Source organism: Terrapene carolina, unplaced genomic scaffold, assembly GCF_002925995.2.
Source record: "Terrapene carolina triunguis isolate 2854851 unplaced genomic scaffold, T_m_triunguis-2.0 Scaffold96, whole genome shotgun sequence".
NCBI classification, from domain to species: Eukaryota; Metazoa; Chordata; order Testudines; family Emydidae; genus Terrapene; species Terrapene triunguis.
In genome coordinates, this window is record NW_020664447.1 from 73,698,777 (window position 1) to 73,723,103 (window position 24,327).

General features: G+C 40.7%; 1 protein-coding gene across 4 annotated transcripts in view; it reads left to right on the forward strand.

The window, feature by feature from the left end:
- UNC79 (unc-79 homolog, NALCN channel complex subunit) overlaps positions 1 to 23,529 on the forward strand; it is a 139,209-nt gene extending 115,680 nt beyond the window's left edge. For all 4 annotated transcript variants that reach the window (XM_026651282.2, XM_026651283.2, XM_026651284.2 and 1 more), the window contains 8 exons: positions 1,803 to 1,880; positions 5,001 to 5,090; positions 9,795 to 9,970; positions 11,918 to 12,104; positions 13,941 to 14,138; positions 16,559 to 16,636; positions 22,381 to 22,422; positions 23,248 to 23,529. In XM_026651282.2, the coding sequence (XP_026507067.1) occupies positions 1,803 to 1,880; positions 5,001 to 5,090; positions 9,795 to 9,970; positions 11,918 to 12,104; positions 13,941 to 14,138; positions 16,559 to 16,636; positions 22,381 to 22,422; positions 23,248 to 23,448 (1,050 nt within the window). In that variant the 3' untranslated portion in view covers positions 23,449 to 23,529. The remainder of the gene's footprint in view (positions 1 to 1,802; positions 1,881 to 5,000; positions 5,091 to 9,794; positions 9,971 to 11,917; positions 12,105 to 13,940; positions 14,139 to 16,558; positions 16,637 to 22,380; positions 22,423 to 23,247) is intronic.
- The last annotated feature ends 798 nt before the right edge of the window (positions 23,530 to 24,327 follow it).

Below are 24,327 nucleotides of genomic sequence, written 5' to 3' on the forward strand. Positions count from 1 at the left end.
TTGAAATTACTGAATATTGACACAATATTTTACCTATAGCAATGCACATAACCTACCATAATGTGTTAGAAATACCAGGCCAGATTCTCTAGTGAGTGCAAAAGGACCATAATACAGCAGGAAATGTTCAACAGACAATTCCTCTGGCATAGGAGAACTTCCTACTGGCATATCTTCTCAGAGTAGGGGATGTGCCAAGGGTGTGTTGGGGGGCATGTCAGGAGTATGCCTGTCCTCACTGGTATAGGGTCCATTAAGTTTCCTCCATCTGTGGCATAATTTAGAGCAGCCTAACAGCTACTCTAAATATCACTGTGGCTGGTGCATATCATAACTGCTCCCAGAGGCCTCCTTCTTCCCTCCCTACGCCAAATAGAGCTCTGGTACAGAACAGATTCTGACCAACCCTGACTGAAATGGTATGGGTCACATCATGATCTCTCTTCGATATAAATTGGAACCACTGGCTTTACTCTGGTGTGAAACTAGCGTAAATGAGATCAGAATCACGCCGTGTATATGGGGAGACCCTGTCTGAATGTTACCCTACACATATCTTTTTCTCTTCATGGCATTTATCCCCAAAGAACAGATTGACGTCAAAGATCTAAGTTTAATGTTTGAGTGTTTCCAAGTCTTGGTATATAATACGAATATTCTAATTAAAATACATTGCAAAAGATATAGGTCATGGGAGATTGACTGGAAATGCAGCTTCAGGCACTGCAGGGGACATCTGGGGCCAAGATTGAGGACAATCAGTGGTGACAATGGTGCCAGACTTGTGTGTCAAACAGTTAATAGATATATTATGTAGTTTGAAGCTGCCTAAAACAGTGAAACAACAACATACACTGAGGAAATCCAGGTTGACACCTCAGCTTGGGAACCTTGCTTCTGTGTCTGCTCTTTGGGGGATGACATACTGCATCTCTATGGACAGAAACTACAAGAATTGCTCAAGTACAAGGACAATGTTTATTAGGATAGTACACTCTCTGGGGCCGGGATCTCATCATCTTGTCTGCAAAGTGTCTAGCACAGTGTTGGAGATATATAAAGAATAATTAAGATTGTATGAATATTGTGGACATCAGTGGTTTTGGGGCCAGGGGAATTAAAAGTAAATAGAAGTTTAAAAATGGAATCAAGAAAAACAAGGAACACTTAAGCATGATAACGTTAAATGACAGCTGCGCTAGATTAACAAGAATTTATTGGGTTTGATTCAGGGATCAGTGGGTGAAATTCTATGGCCTGTGTTATGCAAGAGGTCAGACTAGATGATCATAATGGTCCATTCTGAATTTAAAATATGTTAATATAATTCATCTTTAGTGTAACTCCAGTGATAGAGTTCTCCAATAGAGATTCATGAAAGTTGAATATTGCCCATTGATCCATCCTCCTTTACTTCTGAAATCAGTCACAATAAGAAGAGCCTCAAAATAATTGAGGTTATTTGGAGAAATGCAAAAGTTTCCCATTGATTACAAATATATTTAGGTTTGATGGAAAATTTCCTATTTTATCTTATAATTTTCTTCAAACTATTAGTGCACAAATCAACATATATATGTCAATTCATATACTTTAAAGCCAGTTTTTCTACCTGATTAATTAACTTGTTTATAACAGACAAACTAGCTTTTTTTATAATGTCAGGAGCTCTTTTGTGTCCAAAAGCAAGTTGCCACAAAAGTCAGCAAAAAGAGATCTGAGCTGAGTTTAATAAAATCATAAATTACTTTTTAATGTCTTCAGGCTCCTACAAATATAATTCATCTTTAATTTCTTATTAGTTTGTTTGTGCAGATGCTGGAACAAAACTAGCTGAGTCAACAATCTTGCATAAACAGATGATTGCATCTATGCCAGGAGTAAGTACTGAACCACACTCCATCTCTTTGTTTCTGCTTTTTTTAAAATTATGTCTCACACAGTTCTGATGTTCAGATTGTTTCATGGAAATGTCCTTTCTCTTACCTTTGTTTCTCTTCTGGCTTACCAGGGCATTGAAGATAGAAGCTTGGATGATTCATTTTTATAGCATGTTGAGAAAAATTTAAAGTAACACAACTTGATCCTGCAGCCTCTACTTTATCCTTACTCACATTACAAGTCCCATTGACTTCAGTGGGGCTTCTCACTCAAGTAGGGGTTACCTTGCTAGTCTCCAGAAAACTGAATTGGGGAGCAGACCAACTGAATGCCTCAAAAGATGTCATAGGGGAGGGAGATTTCAGACAATTGCCCCCACTTTCCCAAAAGAAAGACACAGGTAAAGAAGGAAGTTAAATAATCCTGTAAGGTATTCAGATTTATCATGCTGGGTGTAGCACAAATACCAGTAGATAGATAGGGTCTTGGGCCTGTCCTTAGTCATCCCAAGTCTGCTCCAGGATTTGCAGACTGCTTTTCTATGCGCAAGTCTCACCAGCTCTATAGATGACCTAACAGGTCTTTTCTGTATCTAACTTCTGTGATTCTATGACTTTTAACTCCAAGCCACAATGATAATTAACACCTCTCCTAACAGAACCTTTTAATTGTATTTTGATCAAAGTAGCCAGATTGCTCTCGATATAATAAGACATGGAATAAATTGATCACTTTAGAAGAACTAACAGAAGAGAAAGTTGTTCTGCTGTTTGAATGCAACATATTACTGCCAAAAGAAACGGAATAAATAGTAGGAGAGAAGTCTCTTGCAATAGAGGTTTATTATTCAGGAGGTTTGAGCACAATAACTTTTTATAATTCCATCCCTCAGTTTAAAAGAACCAATGTGGAATCCTTAGTCCACAGAAACTGGATGGAGGACACTCTGACAGGGCTGCCAGTGACCTTATTTTACTGTTTGTTATTCTGTCAAGAGAACTGACAAGCATAGCATTTGAACAGGCAGAAAGTGTTATAGTTCAGCACCATGTAGATTTATATTAACATAGAAAAATGAGAACTACTTCGGTCAGCTGCTTAAATATAGAATTTGAGCAGATTCTCAAATTTCAGCAACTAAAACTCACGGCTGAATAATTTTATGAACAAAAACAACACTGGCTGTTATTAATGCTCATTAAAGGGTGATCAGTTAATAGAATAATAGAAGATTAGGGTTGGAAGAGACCTCAGGAGGTCATCTAGTCCAACCCCCTGCTCAAAGCAGGACCAACCCCAACTAAATCATGTTTAGGATGTAGAGCATTTACTAGAAGGGTCAAAGAGGAATATCCTTTCCCAACATACAGTATTGCATTACAGGCCAGGTGCATTATGACTTTTTGTCTTCTTTTAAAGCTATAGGTATTGGCCACTCTTGGAAGCAAGATATGAGATTTGATAAAACAATGGTGTCCTGTAATGGAGTCAGTGTATTGGACCCAGAATAATCCTGAATTGATAGAAGTTTGATTTTCAGAGGTGCTGAGCAGCCACCGCTCCCACAGACTTCAGCTGAAATGGTGGGTGCTCACCACTCCTGAAAAATCAACCCCTCGCATTCAGAGGCTTCTGCCTTTGGATTAAGGTGAATACTCCACCAGTCGTATGCACCTTCTCACAAAGCTTTTATGAAGAGCTCTCTGGTATGACCTATGTTTAGCTTGGTAATTTAATTCACTGCATTGCTCGGCATGTGCCTTGCAGATCTTTTACTAGCTGAGGGCTAGATTGGCACCTGGCAATGTGCCCTGAGTAAGGGGCCATGCACAACTGCACTTCCCGGGAACAGAGCCCAGACCAAATTGTGACTCTATTACATCACAGTTTGGTCCCTGCTCCCCTTTTGCTCCATGGGGGAGGTAATGCAAGCTAGCCTTTTTCCTGGCACAGATTACTTCTCCCTGTATGCTGGCACAGCTGCTTACCCACCTGTGACTGAAATGCAGATAGCTCTTGCAAGAGCATAGGGAGATGTTTTATACCCCCTAATTCCCCGGGGCTGCTGGTGTGTAGGCTGGCTCATGATTGAGCCCAGTGTGCCATCTGTCCTCTCCATTTAAATAGGAGTTGAAGGAAAGAAACTGTCTTTATTGTGTCTATTTCCCTAAGGCTATTTGTAATTATGGAGGGGGGGTTTGTTGCAGTTTCTTAAAAAAAAAATCTTACACAGTTTTGCTTTGTACAGTTTGGGCTCCCAGAATTTTGCATGTTCCCAAAGTGTTGTGAAAACAGTACTTTTGTTGCTACTCTGAAAACACTTACATTTTTTAAACCCTACCTGTTGTGAAGTGAAAACTATTGTGATCTAAATTCAGCATGGTTTTTAAATGTTTTTTTTAGTAAATTTGAAATGGCAGCAAAGTGCTGATCTTTTTGAGTACTTTGTCAATGAAAATATTCCACTAAGCTCTGCTCGCAAAAACTGTGGTTCACACATTCATCTCTGTTAAAAAGTGAAAAGCATGAGAACAGTGATTCAAAATAAATTTTTCTGGTGCCATCTTCACTGGGAATTTGTGAGCAAGGAAGAATGACCGTGTTCTTTACATAAGCTTCCTGAACTGGACTCATTCATATGAACACAGAGGGTCCGTGCCTGTCGTTCTATTTCAGTTTCTTAGGGCTCAGTCCACCAATTTGCCTCAGAGGAGAGCTCAGCTGCTTGAAAAGTTGTGGGACTAGGGGCCTTATCCAGAGCCCATTGACGCTGATAAAAAGACTCCCGTTGACATCAGTGGACTTTGATTCAGGCCCCATGAAAAGTTCAAGGGAGTACACTGTACTAATATTCTTAAAAAGGTCTTCACTTCACTTTTTATTACAGTCACTGATGAGAAATTCTGTGATGGATGAAGTAGGTACTGAGATTGGCTGCTTTATGTATAATGGGGCAAACTACACTGCAAAGAAGACCCCACAGACTATTTCAGATTAAACGGTACACCACCGGAAGCAGTCAAGAAACAGATGTTTTTTCAGTGAACATGAGGCAAATCCAGAAACCTGAAGATGTCAAAAACCAGACGACTAAATTCAGTTCTTTTGTGTTTTTTTAGTGTGGAACAGCAGCAATGGAGTGCATGAGGCAGTACGTTAATGACGTGCTGGATTTTATTGCCGATATGCATACCTTAACCAAATTAAAGGTGAGTACAATACAGGGATATGTTGACCCAAATTGTATTTGCTAATTATGACTTTCATCCTTTCTGTAAATAGCATAGTTGGAGGGACCTATATGAAAATGACCAACAGAGAGACTTCTGTTTTAAAGCTAGTGTTATCATAGGTTAGTGAGTCATTTCCTTAGGGAAAAACAAGGAGGAGCTTATGGAAAGGGCTGAAGTTAGGGCTGGATTTGAATATGCATAGCACACAAATAAAAACCCAGGTTTCATTTTTTGAAATGTGGATGCTGATAAAATAATATCATACAAAGATTGCTTTGGAAGGGACAGTCAGGTTAAACAATCATATACAGAAAAATTAAGTTCCGTATCCATGTTACTAATTCTGCTTTAATGGACCAATCCTGCATCCCTTATACACACACACACACACATCACTTGTCTTTGTTAGGAGTGTATGATTTAACCATGTGTTATTAAAATTGTAATAATTTTAAAATTCCAGTTTTCTTTTCCTCATGTATGATGATGCATTTCACTCAGTTTGGACAATGAAAATAGACTAGTCAGTTTCTCTTTGGTTTCTAGTCAGTGTTATTTTCTGATTCTTATACATTAGCCTGATGCTGCAATGTTTGGACAGCAAACATGCCAGAGAAATGTTTACATCAAAATACAATATTTCAATTTTAAAAAGCTCATATAAACATTTATACTATTATTAAGTTTTGTAAAATAAGTAATAATAACTACTAATTTATTTTTATTTATACAACTTAAATTGTAACATTGTCCCTCTAAACAAATCTGAGTATAGTTTAGAGCTGAAAATACATGCACAGTGGTTGAAATTCACCTCTGAGCAGAGGGGAAGCACAGGTATATCAATAACACTGCTTAAATACAGTACCTCCTACATCCTCAAAAATGGTGTTAAGTGGGATTTAAATGGTCTGTTGATCTAGTGCTGCTTCCCTGCACAGGAGTGGATTTCATCCAATTAGCACATAAAGTAAAGCAGGAGGGGATGTAAGCAGGTCTTGCTACTTGTAACCCATATAAAGCTTGCAAGACAAATTGATGGTTTGGGAGTATGGAAGAGAGGTCATTCCAAAGTACAGAAGAGAGTCCAAAAGCTGTAAAAGATGCAGCCAATGCTAAAATCTGGCAAAAGGCCATTAGTGTTTGAACAACGGGAACTCAGTGATCCAAGGGGAAGTTCATCAGCAGAATCAGAGGTCACTCCATCACCGAACATAGTCAAATCAAGCAGTTGCCAAATTGTATTTTTGTGATCTAAAGCTCAGTTAACAGATATAGTACAGCTAGTGTTACCTAATTCTAACTAGCAAGAAAACATATTCCCGTCATTCACACATTGCACCCTGGGCTCTGACATACACATAGTTCTAGGGAGGCTCCGCTACTAATCTCCCACCTTTACTTCTAGCCTGTGCCTAAAGAGCTGTTGATTTGCTCCAATGCATTTTGCAGCACAGGCCAGTCTGTAAGGGATACTGAAAGGCTGCACAGCAGAGACCATCTCCCCTAGAGATGAGTGTGCTGCTTCTCTTATATGCCAAGCTTTGGAATGTGTCAGTCTTTTTCTGAAAAGTAGTGACAGTGCAACTAAGAGACTCATCCTGTACACTTATCCCACAGAAAACATGAATTTGATTGAAACCATAAATGGAAACCGTATCTTTGTAAATATATTCAGATGACCTCTCTCATCTGTGAAATATTCCTAAAAAGAGCTCTCTTTCTTGCATACTTTTTTAATTCCCCCTTCTTCCCTTTTCTTTTCCCATTTTACTAAATTGTTGCTATCTCTTTAAGGCTGCAATCCTGCAAATGCTCATGCAAAAGCTCACACTTGGTAAGGCAACTCCCATCCTTTCATGTATTTATACTTGCTCCTGTATTTTCCACTCCATGCATCTGATGAAGTGGGTTCTAGCCCACGAAAGCTTATGTCCAAATGAATTTGTTAGTCTCTAAGGTGCCTCAAGGACTCCTTGTTGTTCTTGAAAATGCATCACTCCAGGGCTGGAGCAGTCACAGAAAAAAACTAGTGGGTGCTTAGCACCCACCAGCAGCCAGCTCCTTCCCTCCCCGCCAGCGCCTCCTGTCCTCTGGCGGCCCCGCCGATCAACTCCTTCCCCTCCCTCCCAGTGCTTCCCGCCTGCCGAAATCAGTTGTTCCGCAGCGTGCAGGAGGTGCTGGGGGAGGGGTGAGAGGAGCGGGGATGGGGTGCACTAGGGAAGGGGGTGGAACTGGGCAGGAAGAGATGGGGCAGGTATGGGGGCTTGGGAGAAGGGGTGGGGTGGGTGTGGGGGCAGGACCTGGGGCAGAGCGGAGGCAGGAAGAGACAGGGTCGGGGTGGAGGTTTGGAGGAAGGGGTCAGGTGGGGATGAGGCCTGGGGCGGAGCAGGAGGTTGAGCACCTGGGGCCTGGAGGAAGCTGGTGCCTGTGGTTGTGTTGGTCCCAGGATATTAGAGAGACAGGGTTGGTGAGGTAAAAGGTCCAATAAACATATTACTTCACCCAACTTGTCTCTCTAATATCCTGGGACCAATATGGCTACAACAACACTGCAAACAACAATGGAAGATATGGAATTTTTCCATCTGAAATGGAAACTCCACTACATGAAGAAAAAGGAAGAAAAATTTAACAGCGACATCTGCTTTCTGAGCAAATGCAAGAAACAAAACATCATTCCCAGAGGTCTCACCATCTATAGCCCTCTGACCACTACAAATAACAGAAGTTGGTCCAGTAAAAGATATTACCACCTCATGCACCTTGACTTGTTTAAATTACACAGCTGCATAAGTCTGCAGAATCTAAAAGTACTTCATGTTATTGTATAGCAAGCGATGGACCTGAACTAAGCCCCCTGCTCTGTTCTTCATATATCTTTCATGGGGCAAAATTAAACCAGGGAGCAAACTTCTAAACTTTGTGATTTGGGGGTTGAAATCTGGATCAGAATCAAAGCATGAGATATGGGTCAGACTGCTTGAAGGAATACAGTAGAAAGCCAGCTAATATGGCCATTATTTTAGTTAATGGTTTATTGAAGTTCTGGTTCAGTTTGGAAAATGTAAAGGCAAGTATATAGTTAGTCTGGAATGTTTGTATGTGGAAAAGCTGTAGCCTCTGCCTTTTTGGATTTACCTTTTTAAGGCATGCAGACAGAAACACACTGTATGTCTTCTACATAGCTGGGCAAATACTGGAAAAATCAAACCAAAAACCCTACAAATGTTCAGTCAGAGTTTTAAACAAGTCCACATCATCCATGTTCATGCCCATTCATACTCATTTTACATGAATGTTCATATTGACTGGGATTCACTAATGCAAATGTCCCTGGAAAGTGGATTTTAAGTTTGTCCACATTGTATATTTGCTTTCTGCAAGTATTCCCTCCAGAGGCCTGTTGGTAAGAGTTACACTAGCCAATCCAGGTGATGGGAACAATATCATGTGACTTATATGACCAATCACAACCTAAGAGCACAACTTGATTTGGGATTTCAAATTGTGAATAACAATGCTTTGAGTTTAAAAGGGGGAAATTGTTCATCAGCTAATGAATAAATCTAAGGAAAGCACTGTTTGCAGACATTCAATGAACAGAAAAGGAGGTAAAGTTTGCTGAATAAATATTTAGTTAAAAGTTGTTAGTTTAGCTCTAATAAAGTGTTTTATTAGACATTAATTGTGTATTTCTTTCTCAGCCCTGTATTAGTAACTAGTGCATTATATTAGACTTGCACATGATAACTTCTCAGCATCAGCATAGCCATAGTCTCATTTATTGTCTGTGTTCAGTTATTTATCGTCTTTGTTTTCTCTTGGAATAAGATGTAAATTTCTAGAAAGTCAGGAAAGTTGAATTTATAAATTTCACTGTCTGGACATAAGCAAAAGATCTAATCTATCTATCTATCTAATCATCTGTGCTGGAAGATTTTGTACTCCTGAAACAGGAGTTCGGTTAAATGATTTTCATTTGGTAGAACTAAAATTACTGGGGCCAGATCCTCAGCTGATGAAAATCAACATAGGTCCACTGACTCTCATGCCATTATAGCAATTTATTCCAGCTGATGATATGGCCTCTGTTGTGCAAAGGACAGTTTGTCCCTTTAAGCAAACCATACACCAATTGGCACTGCCATCATCTGCAATAGCAATAGACAATTCACAATTACCACATTTGGGAATATGGAGGAATCTCAAGAAGCACCAATTAAGCATTACAGCTCACAACAGTGTTTTATAAAATACGTTTTCAGGGATATGCATATGCCACTCAGTAGATACAACACTACCCTTAGATTTTCAGGGCCTAAATGTCCTCACAATAAATGAGCCATGCAAAATGGTCTCTCACCCACTGAAGAGGCAAAATATTGTATTTTTAAAGGCAAATGGCTATTTGCCTGGGTAAAGCTGGTAATTTCTTGTGCAAATTGTATTACCTTGTGAAAAGATTGAGTCCTTTGATGTGCAATTAAATAAATTGAGTATGCAAAAGCTAGTTTGCTACATAGTTACAGGGTTTGCTGATAGAAAGGATGCATGCACGTGTTGCCTAACTCTTTCTTTGTATGGGTGATTGAAGGTGAACAGACAATGTGAGAATTTGCATAAAGTGGATCTAGTGCAATACCCTACTGGATAGAAAATCAGATCTTTACTTTGCAGAGTCACATGAAGACGTGTTCCCAGCCACTGCATGAAGACACATTTGGTGGACATCTCAAAGTTGGTTTAGCTCAGATTGCAGCTATGGAAATTACACGAGGAAATCACAGAGATAATAAAGCTGTGATTCGTTACTTGCCGTGGCTGTATCATCCTCCTTCTGCAATGCAACAGGGGTAAGAGCACTTTTGTCCCCAAAAGAAGAGCAATGAAGCAGAAATTCCCACAATAATTCTGGGGTTCTTGTCAGATTAAAGGGAATGCAGTTAGTGATGACAGTGGGTGTGATTTGATGATGGATGCTGAAACAAAGACAATTCAAGGTTAAATGTTTCAACAACCGCAACTTTATGACTCAGTAGTATTGCATCATGGTCCCAAATGGATCCATGATGTAACTCCATTGGCTTCAGTGAAATTACATCAGGGATGAATTTGAATAAGGATTTTACAATAGGAGTTCATAGTAAAACAGAATGAAAGTGTTAGATCAGTTCTGGTTGTAAACCTAGCTATATAGGGCCAACTCCTGACTACTTACTCATTGCAGTTTGCCTGTGTAAGGAGTGAATGTAAATGAGTAGGGGCTCCAGGACTGGGTCCATTCTGAAGGTGATCTGTTAAAAAAAGACTTCACAATATGAGAGGTTTGTTGGATTTAATCTGTGAAGCTGTACATATACTTTAATTTAAATACATGCTTAACCCTCCCCAGACAAGGTAAATGTGAGAGATCCTGACCTGTAGTATTTCTGTGTGGCTACGGGTTGTGTAGGATAACGGGAAATGATGGAGTGCGGGTGAAGAGAACTAAGCCTTGTTTTATAATTTATTTTTCATAGAGAGAAAGGATGGTCATGTCGTTAAGACACTGGCCATAGCCTCAGCAGATTTGGATTCAATTCCTGGCTCTAGTACAGATTTCCTATGGGAGCTCAGCAAGTCACTTTGGGCCTGATTTTTCAAGGTATTTAGGTGCCTAAAGGTGCAGATAGGCACCTAGTGGGAGTTAGGCACCTAGGCATTTATGAAAATCGCACTAGGCACCTATCTGCATCTTTAGGCATCTAATACCTTGAAAAATCTGGCCCCCAGTCCTGTGAACACTTATGTATATGTGCTTAATATTAAGCATGTGTATGTGTGTTTGCAGCATCGGGATTATCATCTCCCTGGGCTTCAGTTCGCCAGGTGTAAAATGAGGCTAATATGTCCTGAGGTGAGGATAATTAATGTATGTGAAGCCCCAGGTCCTAGGTGCTGAACACCATAGAAAAGCCAATGAATAGAATAAAATGTATTATCGTTATGCCTTATTGGTGTTTTGAATTACTGATGATATTAAATTAATAATGAAAAATGGCAGTGAGAGGTCTGCTAGGCAACAGCTTTCTGACCTGAAATCAGTTTCTTCACAGTGCCTATGAATACAGATGAGTAAGTAATCTAACTTCCAGGCTTTGTGAAAGCCCAGGGGATCTTGGATTGAGGTGAAACCAATGGAAATTATTGTTACTCTTGTGTTACACGAACACTTAGATGCTCCAGCTAAGATCAGGGTCTCATTGTGCTAGGTGTTGTATGATCTTTTAATTAGAGACAGTCTCTGCCCCAAAGAACTTACAAACTAAATGGACAAAGACAGACAAAGGGTGGGAGAAAGGAAGTGTGATTAACCTTATTTTACTGATGGGGAAGTGAGAGATCCAGTGACTTGCCCGTGGTCACACAGGAAGGCTCTGGCAGAGCTGGGAACTGAATCTGGATCTCATGAATCACTGCCCAGTGCCATAACCACAGTCTTTAATATACAGAGGAATCATGATATAAAGCTCCTTTGATCATTTCTATCCAAATAATCACTGCATGTGGCTCTATGAGTTTGCCACATCAGCCTTGTGCAGAATCTCAGCTTTGCAAGGACAGAACAAGTGCTGCTGGGCATGTTAGTGCCATGCCAGGTCAGCCAATGTACACGCGGCTCTACCTGGCATTCCCACAAGCTGTCCAAATGATTTAGACTCTAGCAAGCACAGGCAGCATTTTGCAAACATATGGGATTTTCAGTTAATGAGAGATAGCAAAGTTTACATGCATTGTAAAAATCAGTTGTTCTCTGACAGGCCCAAAGAATTCATCGAATGTGTATCTCATATTCGTTTACTCTCCTGGCTACTTCTGGGGTCTCTGACACACAATGTCGTCTGTCCGAATTTTCCCTCGTCTTGCATGCCAATTCCTCTGGATGCTGGCTCCCACATTGCAGACCACCTTATTGTTATCCTGATTGGGTTTCCAGAGCAATCAAAGGTAAGGGATTCCATGGGTTTAAGACGATACACCATATGCAATGCCATTAGTATTGCAAACACTTAACCAGTTGTGGTTTTTTTCAGGGAGGTGAAATGCATCTTACAACTTTTCCTCCTCTGGATATTATAAAAGCAACTTCATGTTAATGCCTTATTTAAAGTGGCTTAAACTCCCAGATGGTACCCCTTGTACAAGTAAAATATTCCAGCAGTATTGAATGTTTTAAAATTACACTGCCCACTTTCTTGTTCAATAATGGTCCCACCATACTAAAACTAAAACTGCCCAAACTTAGCAGGCTGCTGTATTCATAAGATATAGGAAATTGGAAGCATAATAAAAAACTTATGATTATAATTCAGAAAAGAAACCCCAAACCTGCCCAGTCTTTCTTAAGGTAACTGCCCCAATAGACACAGAAAACCAGTGATAAATTCACTAAAAATCAGCTCGCTAGATTGTTTTATTGTCTGAGAGCATCACTGTCTAGTGGTCTGAGCACAGGAGTGGGAGATAGGAATCCCTGAGTTCTAAGCCTAGCTCTCTCAGCTCCACATTGCCTCTCCCTGTAGCAAGTGACTATTCTATTCTATTCTATTCTATTCTATTCTATTCTATTCTATTCTATTCTATTCAAATAAGACATGCTAACCTCCATCACAGAGATAGTGTGAGGATTAAAAAAGACTTAATATTTGCAAACAGAGATGGGCTCAAGCCCAGCTTGATTTGTCAAGTGCTTTGAAGATGAACAGTGCACATTGTTGCAAATCGTAAACCATTTATGACAATAATTAACATAGATGCAGTAGGCGGTATGTGTTTATTAAATAAATAATAAATAGGAGTTTATTAACTACAGAAGTAGAATGATCACGTGCTTGTCTAGTACTTGGCCTCCCCTCACCCATTCAAGACTGATGCTTCCTATTCATTCCTTCTAGCTCGTTTTGCTCTTTCAAATACCTCCCTCCAGTTACCAAGCAACCCTGGCAGTGTTTGGTGCAGTCATACTGGCATTGGTCATGAATCACTGTTGCGCTTTTAAACTGAGAAAACATCTATGACCTGAACTACAGTAGAACATTTCTTCTATAATGAACTAGTGACATGTCTAGGAGTCGTGACAGTTCTTTGGCGTGTCTGTCAGAAATCACTACATCTAACATTTATTATGAAAGGGTCATGCTCAGGTGCATCTGTAAAACTACTCAGCGAGCCTTGCAAAGTTCCCATTATGGGGCTGTAACCTGGAGGTATTTTGGGGCGATTATATTCTGGTAAGATGGAACTAGGTTGCAGATCAAAAGAAGTTGATGTAAAATGATTTATTTTGTGTGGATACATGTTTCCTTGGGAAACTCTCACTGACTTGGGCAGTAGCATGTTTAAGGTCATGAGTCATAAGGCCCTTCTCCTACAGGCCTCCCATTGACGGCAATGGGAGTTTTACCTCAGTGAGGTCAGCAGGATTGGTTCCCAAGGACAAAGTGGTCTTCACACTCTGACCCTTACCTGTGCAGACGCACTAAGGGGTATTAAAGTAAGGGCCTGTATGTGCAGATCTGTTTGCAGGATCGGGCTATTAGGCTGTAAATATAAACATATTCTTTCAACATGCATGAGCTGTTATCAGATACCTTTCACTTACTGCATCCTAACAAGAGAAACACTTTGATAGTTGTGGATTTGATCAGGGAGTACTTGATGGGGGAGAATTTCTTGGGGGATTTAATTTGATGGAGGTTTATGTTAATGGGGGATACTTTGATGGGGAATGCACTTTATACTATTTCAAGAAAACCCTTTTTCTTCTTGTTACCCTTTCCACAGACATCAGTGCTGCACATGTGTTCCCTCTTCCATGCATTTATATTTGCCCAGCTCTGGACAGTGTATTGTGAACAAACAGCAGTAGCTCCTACGGTCCAAAATCAAAATGAGTTTAGCTTTACAGCCATCCTTACAGCTCTGGAGTTCTGGAGCCGAGTGACACCTAGTATCATACAGCTTATGGCACATAACAAAGTGGTGAGTCAGATGCTGTATACAGATTTGTTTATTACAGATTTATATAAAGCCAAACCCTCTAGGTTTAAAGTTTAAAACTGAATACATGGGACTATGCATAATTTTGTGAAGCAATTGTGCTATTTTTGGAAGTGCAGTATGTTACCTTTGAGAGTTCAAAGGGAAAGATAACTAGTAATAATTTTACCCTGTGGTGATCTGAACAAGGATCTTAGTGCTATTCAGTTCTCTTGGATCTTAGTGCTGTTCAGTGTTAGAGCTTCTGACTTTGCATAGCAAAAGTGATCAAATACTTCAGAATGGTTCTGTAAATATTTGTTTGAGTTTTTACCCTGTGACCCATGTGTTCAGTCAATACAGCTCAAATGATCAATACCGAACTCTCACAGTTAACTGGTTGCAAAGAAGTTATTGAGCAAGCATAATCCACAGAGATCATTCAGCAAATATTTTTGAGTAATGAATGATTTGAGAAGACCGCAGTCTGTTCATAGACATTTCACAAACAGAAAATGAGCCAAATTTGTTCAATTAGTCAGGGCCGCCTAGAAAGGGGGGCAAGTGGGGCAATTTGCCCCAGGCCCCGCAGGGGCCCCCATGAGAATATAGTATTTTATAACATTGCAACTTTTTTGTATGGAAGGGGCCCCCAAAATTGCTTTGCCCCAGGCCCCCTGAATCCTCTGGGCGGCCCTGCAATTAGTTATTTGTTACGAATTATTCATCCAGTTCCACTGCTTAGCATGCAGGTGCAGGATGTAGGTGCAGTTCACTAAGGACCCAATGCTATGCAAATTGCCCGGTGCCTCCTGATATGTGCTGAGTGCTCTAAACTTCCATTGACTTCCATTGCTGAGTGCCTCAGAGGTTCAGGCCCTAAAGCATGCACAGTGCTAGAATAATAGCTCCCTCTGTTTGCATGCTCAGGGTTGACAGCTTGCTTAAGATGGGCAAGGTACATAGTCTCTCACTTGCCAGACTCATCATGAGCTTCTGGTTCTACTAATGTGATGGATATTCTCCGTTAGCTGAAATGGTAATTGCTGGCTTTGGCTCTGAAGGCTCTGATTCTAGGCCCAAGACAAAGAGATTCCTCACATATAGCCTGGTCCTCTAAGCATGTGGCTCTTAACATTTTCTAGAATGTGGGCCACCTATTTATGCAGAGACTGCTTTGTGGAGCACCTCCCTGCTCATGTATGATCATGTAGACCACCTCCCATCCCCTCTATGCTTGGGCATTTTCCATTTCATTTGCAGTCACATGGACTGCAGTTGGAATATTTTTGTGCCAACTACAGCAATTGTTTACATTAAAGACACACTAGGCAAGTACTTAATATATGTATAGCTGTCCTTTAATGTGATTTTAACCTCTGGAAATGTGGAGAAGCCTGGGTGACCAGCTCGAGTCAATGGACTACTAGTTAAGTGCTCTGTGACCCACTGAACACAGTTTGGGAACTGCTGCTGTAAGCCTGGAATTCCTAGTGAAGCCAACTGGAATTCTGCGTGACCTCTATCTCTGACTAGCCTCAAATCTAAGGGGAAAGGTGTGGGACCGGGAACCCCTGAGTTTTAATCTCAGTTCTAACAATGACTCATTATGTGGCCCTTGGCACAAGTTATTAAACTCTCTGCCTTGGCTACCTGCTCTGTAAAATGTGGATTATACTTATTCTCACAGGGGTATTTTGAAGTTCAATTAGTTAGTGTTTGTAAAGCTCTCCGAAGAAGACAAGCAATACTGAAAAGCTAAATTTATTGTTATATAGGGGAATCCATGCATAGTTCAGACAGGCACTGCAAATACTCACTGCCATCTCAAGATATTTGTCTTGTTGTACCTGTGCATTTACAGAACATAAAACATAAAATGCTGTTTACTACCAAAAAGCTAATATTTGCATATGCCATATTTCATGCTATAAAATCCAAGAATTATATATTCATGGCCCCCTGCCAATTCAGAACAATAAATCACCTTCAGATGGAAAAAATAAAATCTGATCTTTGTGACTACGTTAATTTTAAAGGGAATTCGGTAAATAAAAATACCAATTTCTGACTCAGTGATTGATGAGAACTACCCAACAGGGACAAGTAGAAGGAACAATGACTGAGAGGAAGAAAACCGAAGACAGTTTGTCTTGGTGTGCAATAGGAGGTAAACCAAATATGCAGAGCACTCTAACAGATAGCAGATAACTGATGCTGCTGCATCAGAGAAAGACTTAGTAAATAGAAATGTCCCCCATGTCATCATGTGATATTTAACCTGAAATGTCAGTGGTTAAAAAACATACAGCTTATGCCCCAATGTAGCTGCCAAGAAAATGAAGTGAGACTATCCCTAGGGACTATTGGCTGTGTTCACAATATTATTACACTGGATATTTATTTAATATTTTTTCTTTCAGATGGTGGAAATGGTGTGTCTACATGTGATTAGTTTAATGGAGGCTTTACAAGAATGCAATTCCACTATCTTTGTCAAGGTATGTGAATCACATGTTGTGAATACTTCTTTAAGGATTCGTAGGAATCTTTTTCCTGACAGACTTCCTAGAAGGGGAAACTAGAAGGGGCTGAGGTTAAAGGTCAGTGCGGGAATATAGCTCTTTACAACATTAAAAGAGTAAAATTCCTAACATAGAGGCACAGACCAAAACCCTGAGCCCAAACTGCCCTTGAATTTTGACTTTGTATCTTATTTACTCCTAGTTTCTATAACAGAATGAACCCAAAGTCTGCATTCAAATACTCCTGAACTTTGCAAGGAGCAGGATTCAAAATCTGGATTTTAAGTTTCCATTTTGGACCAATCTCTAATTCCTAACAATGTTGGTGTCACTCAGCTTCCTTTGCAGATCATGGTTGTGTCCTGGCACTCAAATTCTTTCAGGGTGATAACACAAGACTTGTGCCTGAATAATGTCTGGTTTTATTAAATGCCTGTGTGTGTGTTTCTTACTTAACTGAATATAATTAGGTGGTGAATCCTATTCTTTTAGGAAAGCACAATAGGCTATTCACCAGTCCAGGGCCAAGTCCTGCTTGCCTTGCTTGTGCAAAACTCCTTTGGAAATCTGCAGCATTTGGTCCAAAGTTTAAACAAAGTAGTATTTTTCCCCTTGTGGATGACCACAGTGTTCTCTGCATTGATCTGAGTAAAACAAGCCAAACCAAAGGAGAAATGAAAAGAATTGGGGTGGTCACACAGGATAAATCAAGTCTTTTAGCATTATAGATGCTTTCCCACTTAGTCCTCTGGATAGCTGTTTTTCAGATGAAATAACAGCAAGCAAAGCAGTCCTTAGTCCTGTGAGTCTAGATGAATTGTGTTCCTTTGTACATTGAGCTGTTGCATTGCATTAGAGAAAGCCACTGTGTGTTATTCTTTTCTAGCCTCTTAGGGTATGTCTACACTGCAACGTAAGTGCAGGGTTAATGGGACTCCAGTCATCTGACCTGTGTTAGGGAGCCCTGGGCTTGACCTTATGTTAAGACTTTTCTAACCTGTGTTGAAACCTAGAGCTCTGGTGTCCATATTGCAGTGCACAGACCCAAGTGAAAGTAACCATATCCCAGACTCCCTAGCATCCCCTCCCATCCCCCAAAAATGTGGCTGCTCTAGCACTAGGACCATGATGCACTGTGGAAAAACTTTACTGCCCTCCCTGCAAGTTACCAGAAAGCAGCTCGTTTTGCCAAAGACTTGATCTGTTCGCTCTCCATTGCAAACCCAGGTGGCTCTCTGAATGTGTGCTTGCAGATTGGTGATCATGAGAGACGGGCTTAACGCTGAGCTGCTGCCATTTACAAAGGGCGCATGGCTTCCATTTTCAATACAGTGGATTTCGGATTGTTGGGATAGAGAGTACTACGGACATTGTCCCATGGAATTGTGGGATACGTCTGGCTGACTCCCAGGTCCTGAGTCAAGCGTGGCTGCATCTATACTGCAAAGCAACAGGGCTCAGACCTTGGGTCCTGGCTTAACTTGAGCTTGGACCCTCCAACCCTCCAGGGTCCTGGGACCCTGGGTCCAAAAGCTGGGTTAGCACAATTGCAGTGTAGACGCAAGAGGGGGTTAGGCTTGAGCCCGGGTTCAAGCACAGGCTTACGTTGCAGTGTAGACATACCATTAGTGTCCAGCAGTAACACAAAGCTAAAATTGAAAGGCAATCCCCCTGTTACCATGCCTTCTTTAAAATTAATGGCTGATAGAGTTATACTGTTGTAGCATTGTGGAGAGCTACTTAAACATTCGCTACATGACAATATCTCAATCAAAGAATGAAATTTCTGAAAAGATTTCAGACATACTCACTCACTGCCTCACTTCATGTATTTCCCTTCAGTAAATGTGTTTTGACCCTCTCTAGGAGGGAGGTGACATTTGAATGAGATAGCATTTCACTTCATAGTGGATGACGGAGCATGAGGCAGATTGGATTGAAAAGATTCAGGTTCTATTAGCAAATGTTAAAATTCAGATTTATAATAAGGTAAAGAGCTCAGTTCAGTACCTCGGCTCTGCAGGGCAGGGCCCTAAAAGTGGGCAAGGCTGTCCCAGGATGGGACATGGACAGGGTTCCCAGGAGGTGCACTGATTCAGCACCTATGAATCAGGATCTTATGAAGTCCAGGATTTTAAAGCTGCCTTCCCACCCAAAGAAAAGGCAAACCTGGCACAAATTCTGCAGTAAATCCCCAAGCAAAAAGTATGTACAATGGAGGTAAGAGTGAGAGTATGTGTCAGTAATTTACAGTAAAATACATTAAGGGATGTTGTAATTATTGCAAAAACAAGCATGATAAATCTAGGAAATTCGAGATAAGCTTAAAAGAAATCCAAGTATGTTAAGGTTTGGAAATACATAGGGCAACCAGACAACCTTAACTCTCCCCTGCAATGACACCATGCATTAACCATATGTTTATAATTAAGGCTTTTTCGTGTTTGTAGTCCCAGATTAGTTTAAATCGATTTTTAGAAACACAGTATTTTGCATTGTGTTAGTATTCAATCTCTACTTTAAAAGTAAATTCTGTAATTGTGGGGAGGATATGCTGTATTTTAAAAACATTCCAAAGAGATTGAATCCCTGCTTTAAGTGCAGAGCTCAACTTTTAACTATGGAGCCATGACTGGCACCTACATAATTTATAGCAGTGGTTTTCAAGCTGTAGTAAGAGTGTGCAGACTATGTCTAAGATTTGCAAAGGAGGCCACACCTCCATTTGAAATTTTTTAGGGGTCCACAAATGAAAAATGGTTGAAAACCATTGAGTTACAAACAAGAAATTTACCCCAAATCAGCTTTGAAACTGTCTTATTTTCAAGGGTTGCAGAGAAGACTTGAATGTTCACGGCCCTAACCTACATGAAGAAGCTGCAAAGATAACAGCTCTCTGATTGTTGGCTGATTGTTGTTTTTTATTATGTTTCAGACAATTTAGAAAATCCTGTATTGCCTCGACCTTGTTGGTAATTAAGTGTAGGGGACAGAGTATATTTTATGTTTCAAAGCACCTTTCCTTTATGTAGATGTAAGCCTTTCAAACAAAAATAAATTATCACTAAAGAATGGTGAGGGAGGAGAGAGTGGAGTGAAAAATAATCTTATTTTTTTTACTCAGTTTCAGCACATTCTTAATACCCTTTTCCTGAGCTTTCTGCGTTGTGCAAATCAGACCACCACCACCAACCCCACCCCTTTTTAGCACAGTGGTTGCCACTAAACCCTGCACACTTACCATCTTCATTAATTAAGTTTATTGCTGTATTTCTTATTCTAAATAGGGAATCAGATGTGATTAAAATGTTCAAGAAGGCCACTGTACAACTTCATCACAGCAGACACAGGAAAAATGTGTAACTGTAATGATCATCACAACGGGGAGTCAGAGGGTCATATGCTGCCAGGTGGATTATGGGAAGTGTGTTTATTTGGATGCTGACGTGGTGGGGAACCTTATTAGGAATGAGATGGGGGGAGGGTAAAGCCAGGGAAAGTAGAGCAAGATAGGGGACTGCAGATCCTCCTAAACTACAAGCAGAGGAGGAGCTTTCTTTCATCTCACTGGCAGGGAGCAGCACTTTCTCACAACTCCCCTTTCTCTTTGACTGGTACGGTGAGAGTTCCACCTCCTGATTTCATCTACTCTTAGCCATTGGTGTTACGTTCCCCACCCACTTGCGCGGTGTATGCTTCCCCCTGGGATAGAGCTGCTCCCTTTTATTGTCAGATAGCACTTTTTGGCCGGATTTTTAAGCCATATTCCCCCCTTTGGAGAAAAGCCTGACTGGGAGATGGAAAGAAAAAAAATCCAAGAGTTCCAACTCAATTTCTTCCTCCTCCATCCAGCTAGGTGACAGTGCGGGGAGTGGGAGGATTTGCTCTCCTCTAACACCCCACCCCCTCAAGGCAGAGAGTTCAGTCCTCCTAAACCTTGTGTGGATCTTGGGGTACCTATGAGACCCTGTGTTTCTGCACAGCTTTCCGACCAGCTTCCCTTCCCCTTTGGCAGGAAACATGCTGCCACTGGCTAGTTCCATAGGAGCAGCATGAAGCCCTGATCAGATTTCCAGTGGTAAGTCTGTGAGGATAGCAGGGGGAGCATGCCATGGAATGTGGGTGCTCTTTTAGCTGTCCTATTTCTGCCTCTCAAAAACCCCACATAGACCTGAGTCATCAGAGCTCCAGTGGAGGAGCTCTTCTGCAAGGTCCCAGGGAAGGAGATTACAGAGCTAATGCTCCCCTGTTCTCTGGCTGGGTTCCATCTGTTTTGGCATCCATCTGCCTGCAGAAGCAGAGGATTGAATATGGTTCTTTATTTGGTGGACCAAGTAATCAGTACTGACAGAGCTGCATATGATCCACTAGCAAAACAGCACTGAAATTTGTGTTATGCAGCCAGACAAACAATTAGCATTCTTTAAACAGGGGGAATGGTGCTTTATCTAATGCTGTCAATACTGATTAGGTTTAACCTACAACTCTCAGTAGCATAATTGGTAAATTGCAAATTCTGATGCCATTTGGAGAAGCATTTCAGAACAATATGCCCAGTGGTTAAATTAATATTGGAGAGCATGGATAGAAATGGTTTCCGTAGGCTTGTCATGTAAAGTTACTCTCAAATAAAAGTTTTGTTAAGAGAGATAGCCAGAAACAAATATCAGCTCTTGGATTATGGATTCCCAGATCCCTCCTTGCCTCTCCTACTCTGTTGGTGTCTGGAGTATGACCACATGAAGCCTTGATCCTGCAGTTCCTCTGCAAATAGAGTGCCCAGGGAAGTCAATGGGAGTTTTGAGTGCAGATTGATGATGCTCTGTCCTGGAGAAAATAAAATCAGGCATAGGTCAGAGCCTAAGAATTACTTTTTCATCCTGATGAGTGAGTCTTCTATCTCTTGGGAGTAGGGTGCATGGAGGGCTCCTTTTAGGACAATGCACAGAGATCATTGGAGATGAGGGATTAGGACATGGCAAGGCAAGGGTGAGGCTGGAAGATCCACTGCTACGTGGGTTCACCCATCCCTCCCATGGAGGGCTGCAGTAAGAGCTGCACAGCAACTCCACAGCTGCTTGGCATACTGAAGGGAAAATTCCTTTTCCACTGCCCCAGCACTAAGATACCCAGCTCACTGTCCGCAATACGTGCTATATGGTGAAAGGTCGTCTTGTGCCTAAATTAGATGTGTGAGTATAGCATAGATGCCTGCGATTGTTGACCTATAAAACAATGGTCAGTGATCAGAATATAAAATGTTCTGCATCATCATGAACTTCTGCCTCAGTCCTTTTCACTCTTCAACATCTGCAACAGTGACAGTGTGCACCTTTTTGTGCAATGCTTGGACTGCATTCATTCCAATACCTGCTCACCTGGGTATTAAGAAAACACCTCCAGGGAAATATTCCTTTTAATGGGTTTTTTATTTTAAACTATCAACATTGCCTTAAAATAGTACCAGTAATTGCTCCTTATTGTAAAATAGGATACAAATGATCAAAGCTGGCTTCTTAACCTCTGAATGCCACATGTCCAGCGTGCCCATCTTTTACAAATCCATTTCCATATTTATGGATGAGTCCTTTCAGCATGTGTCACCATCCATTCAAAGGGCTAAATGAGTTAGACATACCCTGCTTTGACTCACTGTAACCAGAACAGATTCATGGGCCCATATAGTATACTATCAAAACATTTGTTGTCTCTTCGTACAGCTAATACCTATGTGGTTGCCAATGATTCAGTCAAATCTAAAGGTAAGTTATTTTCTCTTGTTCTTTCAGGCTTGTTGGTATTTCTGTTCTGTGTTTTGTCTGAATGTACTCTGGAAATAAGACTCACGCTCCCAACTCTCTGACAATGCATCATAAAAACTCCATATTATTTTTTCAACATACATCTTTTTATAATATGCAAACTGCTTGGTATTTGGGGATAATCAGTGGCTCAGCATTGAATATGCCAAATTTGAATGGGCAGAGGCATCATTTAGGACAGTAGTTCTCAACCTTTTCCGTACTGAGACACTGCGCCACCCATGACTTACATCTAACTAACTAGGATCTAGATGGGAAGCCCTCCCCACTCCCATCTAACTAGCTAAGCAAAGCAGGGTGGTCCATGACCCCCTGACATCGATCCACAGGTTGAGAACCCCTGATTCAGGGGGTGGCTTTCAGTTCTGCAGCACCTGATGTTGACCTGCTGTGGTCTGCTGGTTGGACGATAATAGTGCTAAGTGGCCTTGTTTGTGACAGAAATGAGGATGAGGTGTACCAATGGGTCCTGTCAGTCAAGAGTGGATGGGAAGAAAGGCTGTGCAGAAAGCTCCACTATAAAGTTGCTGTTGAGAACATAGTGATTTGGGGGATGGTGGCTTGAAATCAATGCCCCTTGTGACAACATCTTTGTCAGTGGTTGGAGACGAGGTAGAATGAGACCTGGGATAGAGGGGGGTGGGGCATGCAGGGGGAATCCTCCTCTCCCAAAATCAGCTCCTGGCAAAAAATCTTACATAATCCTGATTTTAATGTATGTATTAAATAAAAGAGAGAAACTCAACCTTCTGCTGGTTTTAATAGCATTTATCTGCTGGACTCCAGCTGCGCCTTCAAGCCATTCAGAATAACGTGAACCACCACAGCCTGAGGATGTTACAGGGGTCAGGACAAATGAACAATAGCTCATCTGCACTCCGCAAATGGCTCCAGTGTACCCAGTTTAAAATGGCTCAAGTGGAAATTCAGTCATCTGAAGCTGCATCTCAGTTTTATCCTCTATGAATTATGTAAATTGTTCCAAATCCTCACTTTTGGTCTAGCAATAAAAGGGTTAAAGCTATAAGATAAAAGCCCATTTTTGTATATATTTATCTATGCTTTTTAGCCTAGGACAATTGCGCAAAAGCTTGCGCAGGGCAAAGCTAAGAGCCTGATCCTGCCAATCCGTAATCACACATAAAATTATTGCTCACACGAGCAGGCCCAGTGAAGTCATTGAGATTGCTCTCAAGAATGTTTGCAGGGTTGGGCTCTATCTTTCATGCTAAACATATCTCTAATCATTGAAATATTTGATTCTGAAATGGTTGTTTATATTATTTTTGAAACAAAAACAAAAATCATTTTTCTTTAATTAACCTCTATTTTTTTTAAACTAGACTAGTGCGTATTCACCAACGCGTGAAAGTGCTATGTTGCTATTTTGGATGATAACCAAAAAAAAAAAAGGGGGGGGGGTAGTGGTGGTAGTGGTGGTGGTGGTGCTTTGGGATCCTTTCTACAGCTTTTTCTTTAAACTCAGTTGGCAATGCAATAAAATTTGTCACTGTAAAACAGTGATGTTACAATGAGGCTTTTTGTCATTATGTTCTGGAAAAACAGCAGCTTGGGAGGAGCATTATTACAAAGCACACTTAGAAATGAGGTTGTTAAACTGTGCCAGTTTGTCTTTTTGTTTAATGTTTACCACAACTATCAAGAATGGTTTATTATTTTTTGAAAGTTACTTTTCACTTCATTGATTTTGTGCTGTACTTTCCTGTAAGCTTCATGGAAACCTCTTTAGTTTTGTGAATACTGTATTTTAGTCTTTTGTGAATATTTGTATACAGTGCAATTAAAAATGTACAGCTCAATTCTGCTCTTTTTCATGTTTAGGGA